The sequence below is a fragment of the Mercenaria mercenaria genome, chromosome 1, assembly GCF_021730395.1.
Source record: "Mercenaria mercenaria strain notata chromosome 1, MADL_Memer_1, whole genome shotgun sequence".
NCBI lineage: Eukaryota > Metazoa > Mollusca > Bivalvia > Venerida > Veneridae > Mercenaria > Mercenaria mercenaria.
In genome coordinates, this window is record NC_069361.1 from 100901156 (window position 1) to 100913711 (window position 12556).

The 12556-nt window shown below is 35.6% G+C and overlaps 1 protein-coding gene across 1 annotated transcript; it reads right to left on the reverse strand.

Moving 5' to 3' along the window:
- Window positions 1-456: 456 nt before the first annotated feature.
- On the reverse strand, window positions 457-3333 carry LOC123563977 (monocarboxylate transporter 4-like). The gene is made up of 2 exons (XM_045357200.2): window positions 3005-3333; window positions 457-1108 (listed from the first exon to the last, which is right to left on the reverse strand). Exons 1-2 carry the CDS (start codon window positions 3264-3266, stop codon window positions 885-887), a joined length of 486 nt encoding a protein of 161 aa, XP_045213135.2. The 5' UTR covers window positions 3267-3333; the 3' UTR covers window positions 457-884.
- Between the last annotated feature and the right edge of the window lie 9223 nt (window positions 3334-12556).

A 12556-nucleotide genomic window follows, 5' to 3' on the forward strand; every position in this document is an offset into this window, starting at 1 on the left:
TAACAAAATTGTTTTTATGATACATCCGGAACAGATAAAAAAATTCCCATCTTCACCTTTGAATTCTTAAGAATAAATATCAATGATCCTGTGATTTCGCTTCATGTCATGGACATAAATTTCGCGCTTTCCAAAGCAGGGCATCAATTCGTGTTGCTATTTTTTATTTTTTATTTATTTATTTTTAATTGAAAGCAAAAATCTATGTAAAAGGATAGAGTATAAAGGGGCACTTATACTTCCTTGCTATTGAGCTAGCGATTTGGTAGAGTGTCCGCCTTAGGTGAAAAGTTCTGAGTTCGATTCCCGGTCCGGGTTGAAGTATTTTCAGTCTGTTACATTTGGCGCCCAACGTAAAAAAACTCACGAGTAGATATGAATGGACACATTGGAACGTCCCACAGAGGTTCAAACTCCTGGAATACTTCCTTGCTATTGAGATAGCTTTTATAGCGACGTAGTAGAGTGTCCGCCTTAGGTGTGAGAGGTCCCGGGTTCGATTCCCGGCCCGGGCTGAATTATTTTCAGTTTGTTACAACTATGAACAAGAATTGTACTTGTGCATTTGGTTTTAAAATCGTGCATTGTGGAAACCATATCCTTCACAAAAATTAATCCTCTACGGATAGTATAATATTGTCAAATATTTAAATAGAACACAAGAAAATACCTTTATAATAAATAGGTGGAATTTACAGTACTTCCAAGAATAATAAAAGCGCATTTTCAACTTTCAATTTAATATAACTTAATATATAACTTTAATAAAACTAATGTCTGAATTTCTTGAAAAAAAAAAACAACAACAACAAAAAACAACATAACTTTTGATCTTACCAATACATATTCCGAAGAAAGCGCAGTATGTAGCCATGACCTTGTAGTTATGAGTACTTTGGAACAAACAATCTCGCTATCCCACATAATGTAAGCACTACACCATTTATTTTAGTCGGATCTGCCCAGGATCTATCCGCCAGCCAGGCGGCGGCTACACGGGTTACTGTGTTTAGGATTCCAATGATTGAGATCAACCACGCTCCTTTTTGTGACGTAACACCAATCTCTTCAGCAAGATCCGGAATAAAGGTAAAAGGAATGTAAAAACCTAAAGTTGAATAAAACAAATCCATTGAAGGAAGTATAAAATAAATTCTGAAAGTGAGCGAATATTTAATATCTCAAAAATCGGGTATATATGCATTGTCTTTTCGCTCAAGTATATTTTGTCGTGACTTTATTTTAAAAAAGAAGTTAGAACCGACGTTCCCCGTCAACGGACATTTTACAAAAAAAAAAAAAAAACAAAAAAAAAAAAAAAAAAAAACAACAACAACATAATATATCGTTTTTTTGGAGACTTGGAGCTTGAAGACTGGGCTTTGACTTGTATATTTCTTACAGTCTTAAGAGAAAACTCTAATGTTTTTGATGGGTTTATAGTCACACCGACACAGTTATAGGTCATATGACGACATTTAGGAAGACGCTAGATGTCCCTCAAAGCATCATTTCAGGCACGGGTTTGCACATGGGTACAGCCTTCGACCTTCCGCATGCCAGCTGGATGGTTTCCTCACATGAAAGAATTCTACCATCAAATCAAGCTTTCGAACCTTCGGCGGTGAGGAGGAAGCGATTCGAAGTTAGCCGACCATAGGCACTCGGTCACGGAGGCCCTATAATTTTTCCTGGATAGCTTTTTGTAAAAGGTAGTTAGCGGCCCGTTTATCATACTCAACCGTGATAACTGAGACTGAACGGTTTGTGAAGTACATAATACTGGTATTACATCGAGCAGCTACACAGAATGGACAGGGTCTCATTTGGTAGCTAGAAAGGCGATTTTTATTTTATTAAAATCGGATACTTATTATTGAGAACTAACTTTTTTCTCCAATCAAGCAGATCTCGTTTTGTTACATTTCCTCTGATTGGCGAAGGGATTTATTTTGTTTAAAAATGTTTGTCTTAATGTTTTTTGGATTTTGATAAGTTTACTGTATTTATGTAATTCCAGTTTTTATCTAATCAGATTTGTTTATTTTGTATTTTTTAACCATTAGCTCTGGTAGGACACCTGCAGATCCCCTTAACATTCTTCCTTTGGTCATATCAGGTAAAATAAAAATAAGTCTTCTAAATACGATTTTATTTGGTTCAAATTACATTCTGCATCTATGATTCACTGAAAATCATGTAGAAATTGGAGAGAATTTTCGGAAGTATAATGGATATTTTCAATTACTAGTACTTTACAATTTCTTTTTATTTTAAAAAATGTTCAATTACTAGTACTTTACAATTTCTTTTTATTTTAAAACATGTGTGAGCCAAGTTCACGATGCCTTCATTAGAAAAAAAAAAAAACAAGTAAACAGACTGTAGAACATAATTATAAACAAGTCTACGGCAAAAGATTCGAATGTAGCAATAGTGAATTTCCTTTTGACAGCTCAAACGACACTGGTACTCAGCTTGCTAATGCAATTACAATTGCTCCACACGAAGCAAGGTAAAAACAGTCCTAAATGGATTCGATGGCTTCAGTCGTTTTCGTTATTTTTGAACAAAAATCCTATTTTAAGACCATCACAATTATAGTACAGAAGCAACATAATCAAAGCAGTGACATACTTACATTTGTGGAAGAATACATGATAAACGTTGGTTCTTCTGATTATCTACAATCTAAATGCGTGCAGGCCGCGATTTAGTAACAGACATATTTAACAGCTGACACCAATCTTTGGACCTGGGACTAGCGCGCAACACTTTGTCTTATATAAGCCTCAGGATGCCTCCTTCGTGAAAATCACTTTTTCCTTGGAAGTTAAATCTTCATACCGACCTTACTAAAAAGCATTAATTGTTTATATCATAAAATGAATTGGTGATATTACAAAATTAATTAGTAATATCACAGAATAATTTAAACATATCGCAAACTAGTGAAATGGAACCACATTTAAATGGTTTAGAAATAAATTATTTAAATTGATACCTAACATGCAGAAGAAGCACGACAATCCATATATCAAAAATGTTGGACTTTTCAACAGATCAAAATCGAACATTGTTGAAATATCACCACAGAAGTTGATCTTAGACTCCTTATCCTTTTCTCTAGCTTTATCTAAACCATTTATCTTTTCTACCGCTTTCAAAGGTCTAAGAAGGGCACCTAATGGGACACCATTAAGAACATTAGCTGACACAACCCACATGGCTCCTTTCCATGAGTACGCACTAATTACATACTTCATAATTGGTGCAAACACGAAACCTCCAATACCGCTGCCGCAACATGCAATACCGGAAGCTAACGCTCGCTTCTTTGTGAAATAGCGACCAACCAATACCAACGCTGGGAGATATATTAGACCTAGCCCCAGACCTAAAAATATATAGTTCATAAACGTCTCTTAATATAGATAGTTCATAAACGTCTCTTAATATAGATAGTTCATAAACGTCTCTTAATACTCGATACTCTTATCATGAAAGTAAAGGTATCCACGCTAAACAATCACGAACTTTGGAAAAAAGGTTTTTGACAATATTTTGGATAGGTGCGCCCATTTTTAGAATGATTTCTAGAATAACAAGTGACCGAGTATTGCAGTAGCAATACAGAAGTCCCCTACCGGTGTAAAACTTTGACTGAGTTGGTCCCTTGTACTTGTTGCCAACAGTGTTCGACTAAAATTACTTCAAGGCATTTAGGAGCTAAGAAACCAAAACTATTATTACTTAAATTCATTCAGTGACATTGACCTACAAGCTTAGATCATGTACGCAGCACATTGTCTCATCATGGGATACATTTGTGTGCAGTACTAAGATAATCCATTAATGCACATAAAAGTTATGGAGCAAAAACAATTTTACTTCATCTTCAATACTGACCTTGACCTTTTACCGACAACCATAGGTCATGTGCGTGGCACATAGTCTAAAACTTGGGAACATTTCTGTGCAGAAATAGATAAAATATTTCAAGGCAATTAAAAGCTATGGGGAAGAAACAAATTTTACATGATCTTAAACAGTGATCTTGACCTTTAAGCAATAAGCATAGATCATGTGTTGACACATTGCCTCATCATTGGGAACGTTTATATATAGCACTAAGATAATCTATCAATGCAAATAAAAGTTTTGGAGAAGAAACAATTTTACTTGACTTTTAACAGTGACCTTAACCTTTGACCTACACGTATAAGTCATATACGTACATAATCTACATATTGCCCTCTATTAACATTACCAAGTTTTACGAAACTACCTTGAATACTTTTTGAGAAATTGCAGGATCCAGATTTGCGGACGGACGGAGGGCATTTCTGAAGTCCCCTCCGGCGTTCTACTGGCAGGGGACTTAAAAGGTAATTTTCGTCTCTGGAATGTCAGAAAATGTGCAAAATGCATCCATCTGGATGGTATTCATGCCGGTATTAGAATTATTAAAATTGTCCCGATGCCGTTTTCTTAAAATCAGCACTGGTATCGTATGAGAAGTAGGTCCTATCAGGGCTTGAACCGCCTTACTTCATACAGAACTGGCAACACTTTAACCACTAGAGCGCATCTCCCGTTGAACCCCTCCAAATATAAATAAACTAGGGTTTATGTTTAAAATCACACTTGCTTCTAAAGTGCAACGCTTTGCTGCATAGTCCCTATTAACACAAACAGTTTCATATAAAAAGTAGCTGTAAATAAATATATTATACAGACAAAAAATAAATATTTCAAAAATAGTTCATATCCACTGTGCATGTCATACCCTACCTCTTAGGTATACTTTAAGAACCACGGGAAAATATACTAACTAGACAAAATATCTAAGGGAAGGGTTTTCGCTACGTAGGATCAGGCCACCCTAAAGAAACACCTTTTATTATAAGCGTAATAGTCTATTCAATACTTAACTAAAGCTGTAATAGGATTGCCACTATTTTACTAAGGTCTTTACAACGGCATTACCATGTACACAGTAATTTTGCATTGATACATGTTTATCTGCCTGTGCATGTATTACTGGAGCTACATTGATAATTGTCCTGCAGCAGCTTTAGCGTCGGCAGGTTTAGCAGCAATAAATGTTTGTATCCAAATACAACCTGCTTGATACGATGCTCTTAGCTAGGTAAGTGAATGTCTCTTAGTGTATTGCAGTCTGTTTCGTTAAGAATATATATTTTATGGCTTCATTTACTTACTCACTTATTGATATGTTGTAGTATAACAGAACCTTCTATGATTCGTTGGTCATCTGACCTTTACAAACATTCAACGACGCATAATCATAAGCAAAGATGTCCTGTGGCCAAAAAGACGCTTATGCCGGTGCTAGGAAGGTGGCGGCGGCGGGCAGGGTGGGGGTAGGGTGAAGCTTGACGGGTGTTGCACAATTCATGAACAGACTCAGTCGAAGCTTGCTTGGTTGCACTCTATGCTTTCAAAGGATCTGTTAACATATTTTATTTTTATCACAACAGCAGACTTTACGTGCCGTTTGACGGCTGTAAAAGGTATTTGCGTACTTGGACTCAGTGTTGGTATACTTTCTGGTCCTGGAGCATATTAATTTTTATTGTAAAAGAATTCCGCTGAAGCCGGATCTAGGGGACGTGAGGGATGTTGCACTTCTCAGTACCTCTCATAAACATACTCATTTTTTGACAGCCGTTTTGTTAGACACGAATAATAGATGGAAGGGATTGTCTTCGGGTTCTTAACAATTATTATATTTATCATGGGCTTTAAAAACAAAATGATCTAACAGGCTTTACTAATTAATTAATTAAATAAACCTTGAGGAGAAAACCGTGCTGGCCCTGTCAGGTCTCGAGCTCCTGGCCTCCTGATTCATAGGAAGACACTCTAACAATGTCGCTTTTACCAACTTTTAGAGTTAATTCGACCAATGCTTTATTTTTGAAGAAGTCTTTTGCCAGCCATTCAGCCTTTTCTTAGGGTAATGTTAATGTAATTGTCCCGTTTTAATAGAATGTGTATGCAATTTGGATATATTTTTTGGAAATACTGGTAAATTTGGAATTCATGAATAATTGATGGAAGGGTTTAAATGAATAATATTATGTAGAACACGGTTATAGAGTTACAATGTGTACCAAAGGGTAATCTTTGAAAATTTAAATGAAAATAGACAAATGTTGAAACTAAAAGGTAGATATTTATAACGATTTCAACTTTCATATACTGAGAACTTTTTAAAGTACATTCTACTTTAACTTTGATAAATTGACAGTGGGTGCCTGATACCATAGATAGAAAACAAGTATCAGAATATGGAAAATTCTAAATATATCTTACCTTGATTCTGCATAACTGGATCAAACTTTTTCTGCAATGAAGAATATGATTAATGGTCAGATTTTAAGTCAATTCAAAATGCCCAACAAAATCCCTTCCGCCACCTACCATCGGCTTAAGCGGAATTTTACTACATTAAATGTGCTCAATAATCCCGAAGGCCCAGAAAATATAACAACAGTGAACCCTGAATTTTCAAAAGTTAAGAATATACTTAGGAATAAGGTCAAGTGCTTGACTTTTTACTAGACTGATTTGAAAAACAAAAATTGCAACACACAAATTGTAGAAAAAAACAACAAACAAAAAAAAAAACAATTCATATTCTAATGTTCATAATATGACCAAACTTCAATTTGAAAGAAGATTATTTTTAGCCAAATCTTGAGGCATGCTGCTTTAATAACAGTTTCAAAGGTGAAAAAGTTGACACATTTACAGAGGACAGACATAAACATTATATCCCGCATCATGTAGTAATCACTCCAATAAAAAATACAACCAAACTTCGAGTTGTTTATGATGCATCAGCGAAGACAATAGCTGACACCAAATGTCTAAATAAATTCTTTTTACAGAGGCCCTGTCAAGCTACACGACCTTTGCGAAATTTCAATGCGATTTAGATTACACAAAATTGGAATTATCGCCGATATAGAGAAGTCATTATCAGCAAGTAGGATTACAATCGTTAGAAAGAAAGGTGACCCGATTTCTGTGGCTCAAAGACATCAACACATCAATCATAAATGAAGACAATACACAAGCATTTCGCTTCGCAAGGGTGCCCTATGGAGTAATTTCCAGTCACTTTCTACTGGGTGCTATGTCATCTGAACTCATTTAAAAGTGAGTCTCCAGAAATACTGAAAAATGACATGAATAATGTTATTACTGGAACCAAAACCAAGACTGAAGCCATTCAGTTTTACGAACTTTCAAAAGCAATCTTTAAAGATGCATCAATGAACTTACGCCAATGGACTACAAACAACAGTGAATCCGTGAATGCTTCCATACCTACTGAGGACAGGTCAGAGTGTGAAAACAGATTTTTGCGGAGTGTAGGCAATATAGTGTTAGTGAAAGATGATATACCGAGAGGGTGCTGGAAATAAGGTCGTATAAGCGTTAGTGAAAACCAATGATGGACGTGGTCGTTCTGCGAAAGTTTCGATGTCAAACGGGCGAATAATTGGTCAAACAATAAACCTCCTATTTTTCACTGGTCGGACAGCAAGAGGGGAGTCAGGGACGGTATCGCCAAAACAACAAGTGACGATCCGGCCTTAAGGCCAAAACGCCGTGCAGCAATCAAAACAGCCAAGAATATCAAGCTTTCATTACAGCAATGAATTAAACTTTTATACACTTCGGAATTTATCAAATATTTTCAACCGAAAAAAACAACAACAAAACATTAATAGATATAATATTCACGAGTGCAAATGCCGTTTTGTCCTTACTTAATGGTTTAGTGATAAACTTACATTTGGAGAACTGAAATGCATTAGTTTATGACAAGAAACAACAAGCTGACTCCCATTCAGTGAACTGTAAAAAAGGAGGACTTATTCAGCTGAAATTGGAATTTAGTATTCTCATTATCTTGCCGTTGATATCACATGTAAAACATATTATAAAACTAGGTTGTCTATTTTCTTTACTAACTAAAACGTTTCAACGACCGTTATAGAAATAATACTTAAAAAACGCACCATGCTGCTGAATTATTTCTCATTAAGGCTTTGGCATCTTTGTTCAGAAACATAAAAAGCAACTTGGTATTATAAATTGTTTGGCATGTTATGTGTTTTATACGTACATAGACCTAGATCGTATACTGATTAGTTCAATAGATTTAAAATATTTCAACGACCCATACAGAAATAATTACTGAAATGAGCCGCACCATAACAAAACCAACATAGTGCGTTTGCGACCAGCATGGATCCAGACCAGCCTGCGCATCCGCGCAGTCTGGTCAGGATACACGCTGTTCGCTAATGGTTTCTCTAATTGAAATAGGCTTTGAAAGCGAACAGTATGGATCCTGACCAGACTGCGCGGATGCAAACGCACTATGTTGGTTTTCTCATGGTGCGGCTCAAATATCCTTTTTGTAGAATAGTTACAATATCTGCTGGGATCTATAATATATTTTTTTGCACATCTCTTTTTTTCCACATTCATTTTCTTTACAGATAGAAGTTATTTTAAAGAGAAAGTGAGAAGCGAATAATACAGAAAGATAAACTGAAGAAACTGAAGGACGAGGAAATGTTATTAAAGATACGAATCAAGGAGAAAGAAACACGGTTACTAAATGAGAATAGAACCAATGCTGGAATGAATGAGAACAAAGAAAATAGTAGAAAGACAAATATGAATGAGAAAACTGAAAGTACGAAAGCAAAGTTACACAAGCCCAATATCCCGTCATTAACCGAAACTACATTCGAAGAGTGGAAAATAGAGGTTGAGATTATTCTTATGTCGGGAAGATTGGAAAATATTCTCCGACAAGCAGTTAGAAATTCTCTAACTGGACGCACCAAAAACAAAACCTATTGACAATGAGTCTTGATGCAACCATACAGCAATTTATAAATAAGTTAGAAAGTATATATGGAAACATCAGATTGGGTGAATATGTTTTATCTGAATTTTACATGTCAAAACAAGGAAAGGATGAAAATGTGTCAGAATGGGGCTTGCGATTAGAAAGTATATTACAGAGAGCAATAGAAAAAGGTCACATAAAAGAAGAACAAAGAGAAGATATGTTAAAAAGCAAAATTTTGGAGGCATTTGTACAGTGAGGACCTGAAAAACACTACAAGGCTAAGCTTTGAAACATCAAAATCATTTGAAGAGTTGCGAAGAAAAGTACGAATAGAAGAAAATGAGATGTTGTTGATGACGAGAACAAAAGAAGCAGGTTAAGAAGATAAAATATCACTAAATCAGCATAATAGTGAAGACGACAGTGATATTGTTATGAAAACAGTTTTAGAAAGAATGAAAAGACTAGAAGAAGAACTTCTTCGAGCTCAAGAAAGATCTAGAGAAGAGAAAGAAAGGTCAAGTGATGACATTCATAGGCGTCATGATATAGATCAAGAACGGAGTAGATGGGATAGAAGAGATAGATATAGAGATAGGTATGGTAGATACGATAGAGGATATTGCAGAAATAGATACAGAGATTATGATTATGAGGACAGAAGAAATTACAAAAGAGATTATCGAGAAAGATATAAGAGATCAAACAGAGATTACCGTAGACGACATGATGATATAGATTTGAGAAAAGAGGACGATAGGTATCCAAGATACAGAAGAGATGATATTGAAAGAGGATATAGGGGAGACAGAAGAACTAATGATAGATACGGATATGATAGAGAAAGAAATTACGATGTAAAAAGCTATAGGAATGAGAAGTACAGAGAGTCAGATAGCAGAAAATAGAATAAAGAGTTTGACACAAGTGATAGAGAAGGTTCAAATCCAGAACAGAGAAAACAAGATACGAGCAACGTAGGTAAAGCAAAACATAAACACAAACAAGTACAATCAAATTCAAAGACAGAGGCAGCAGGTAGAACAAACCCACAAAATAAGCATTTAAACCAGTAGGAGTCTCGGTCGAGGGACAGATTAGAGACAGCAATAATAAAAGTCCCAAAAAACAGAATTTGTTCAATAAAATCGTCGGTAGCAATAACATCAGTGACGTTATTTTGGAAGGAAAAACATCCAGATGTCTTATTGATACTGGATCCATGGTTACAACTGTCAATCTAGATTTCTACAATTCATTAGATCCTAAACCAACATTACATCCCTTAACAGAATTCAATTTGAAAATCAGTGCTGCAAATGGTCAGATTGTTCCATATATTCGATATATTGAAGCTAGAGTGTCTGTGCCATTTCTGAAGGACAATTCTTTTGATCTTCCAAGTCTAATGGTGTTAAATACCAGTAATAATTCTTACATTCCTGTGATTATTGGTACAAAATTCATTCGACTCTTGAATCATCTAATGAGGCGATTCCAGAAGAATGGGCTATAGCATGTAATAGTTTGGTAAATGATTCGGTAGAAATTGTCAAGTCTACACAAAGGATCAATTTAAAACCATTTGAGACTAGACCTATAACCGGTTTCGTCATAAAATCTTCATCTATTGAAAGTGTTTTGACAGAACCTTGTGATGATCAACAGTGTTCTAGCAGAGTGAACGTCTGTCCAAGAGTTGTAACTCTCAACAAGCCTGGTAATAGTGCAAGAATTCCTGTTAGAATTTTCAATCTTTCGGCTAAAGCTGTATCTCTGCCACCCAAACCAAATCTTTGTCAATTACAGGAAGTTAAAGTTTTAAGATCAGCACCAATATTCGATGAAGAAAACCAAGGTAAAACAGCTAGCGTAAACCAACGAAACATCGACGACACTAACCCAGAAGAGCAAGACATAACAAAGAAATTCAGTATTTTACTAGACAACAGCATGTTTACGGAGGAGCAGAAGACAGAAGTCAAGAAAATATTCATCAAGTGGGAACACATATTCTCTACAGGACCAACTTATTTAAGAGAAACAGATCTTTTAGAACATGAGATACACCTAACTGATTATACACCATTCAAACAATCATACAGAAATATAACTCAAGGATTAATGCAGGAAATCAAAGAACATGCTAGAATGAGGTGCGATAAGACAATCTAACAGCCCGTTCTCATCAAATGCCGTTATTGTCAGAAAAAAGGACGGTCAGGTTAGATTTTGTATAGATTTTATAACCATCAACAATCGAACGGTCAAAGATGCCTATACCATTCCAAGAGTCTTCCTTCACAAGACTTTAGCAGTCAAACCCAACATGAGTATATCAACAAACTCAGGACAAAAGTGGCATTAGCATACAAGAAAGCTGAAGAGACGTCAATGCTAGCAGCTGCAAAGAAAAAAGAGCGATATGACATCAAAGCCATCATTTTGAAACCGGGAGACCTTGTCCTCGCAAGAAACGTTAATATTCGTAGTAAGCACAGATTAGCAGACAAACGGGAGGACTGCCGAAATGCCAAAACGACAAGGGTACTTCACAGAAACCATCTATTGCCTCTTGGAATAAAACACAGAGCATATGAAAGTGTTTCTTAAACGCCAGATGCATCGTCACATGATCTGAATGATACAAACCTAGATGACACAGGTGATTCAACAGAGGAACCAGTGTAAACAGCAGTCTTGTAAACAAAATAGAATGTTACACTGTTTTTACCTTTCGGAACCAAAGAGAAGAAATAATCATATACTTACCTGATATTGTTGCACCTGGAAGCAAAAGAATTTACCTGAAGGTTCATGGATGCAGCCTTGCTTCTCTAGCAGAATGTATTTGAAACGTATATACTTACATACAAATCTTCTAGAATATAGAATGACAGTTTTATGTTCTAGTACGAAAGATACTTACCAGAGCTTCCTTTTTGATGCATTATATTTACCTCAGGAAATTCTTATGTTGATATTATGTTAATTGAAAGTGAAAAAGAGACAAACTTTGAACATTGAATGAATGCAAATACTGTACTTGTGGATAATTGTGAAATGAAAATGGATTTGTGTAACATATTGCGTGCGATTTGAAATCGTACAGATCACAAACATACTACAATAATTATGCCATTACATTTACAAGCACACATGTAATGATTCACAATTTTCACCACAGTATTCAACTATATAAATTTCGTTTAAATTCTTCGTTGTTTTTATAATGAGCACACGAGCGGTATATCGGTAGCAACTTGTAACTGGTATCGCGTTGATCTGCAAATACTTGTTTATTTTTTTTACTTAAGATATTACCATAAATCCCGGGGACGGCATTTTCGGAGCAGGGGGAGAATGCCATCGAGTGAAATTAAATGATCTGCCAATAATACTCCGCTGTTTTTAGTTGTGCATTGTCAAACTTATGAGACGTATGGCGTTCCATAATTCCAAAACTTTCTTTTTAGTCCAGGGGAAATAAATCAATAATTCTCCAATATGAATCCTATGTATGAACCTATATAAAACGTATGCACGTGATCACTAACAATCAATCACTGCACTGGTCACTTTTTAAGTCAAATTTCAAGATGTCTGTTGCATTTTAAGCCGCTCATATATTTTGTGCATTTTTGTATG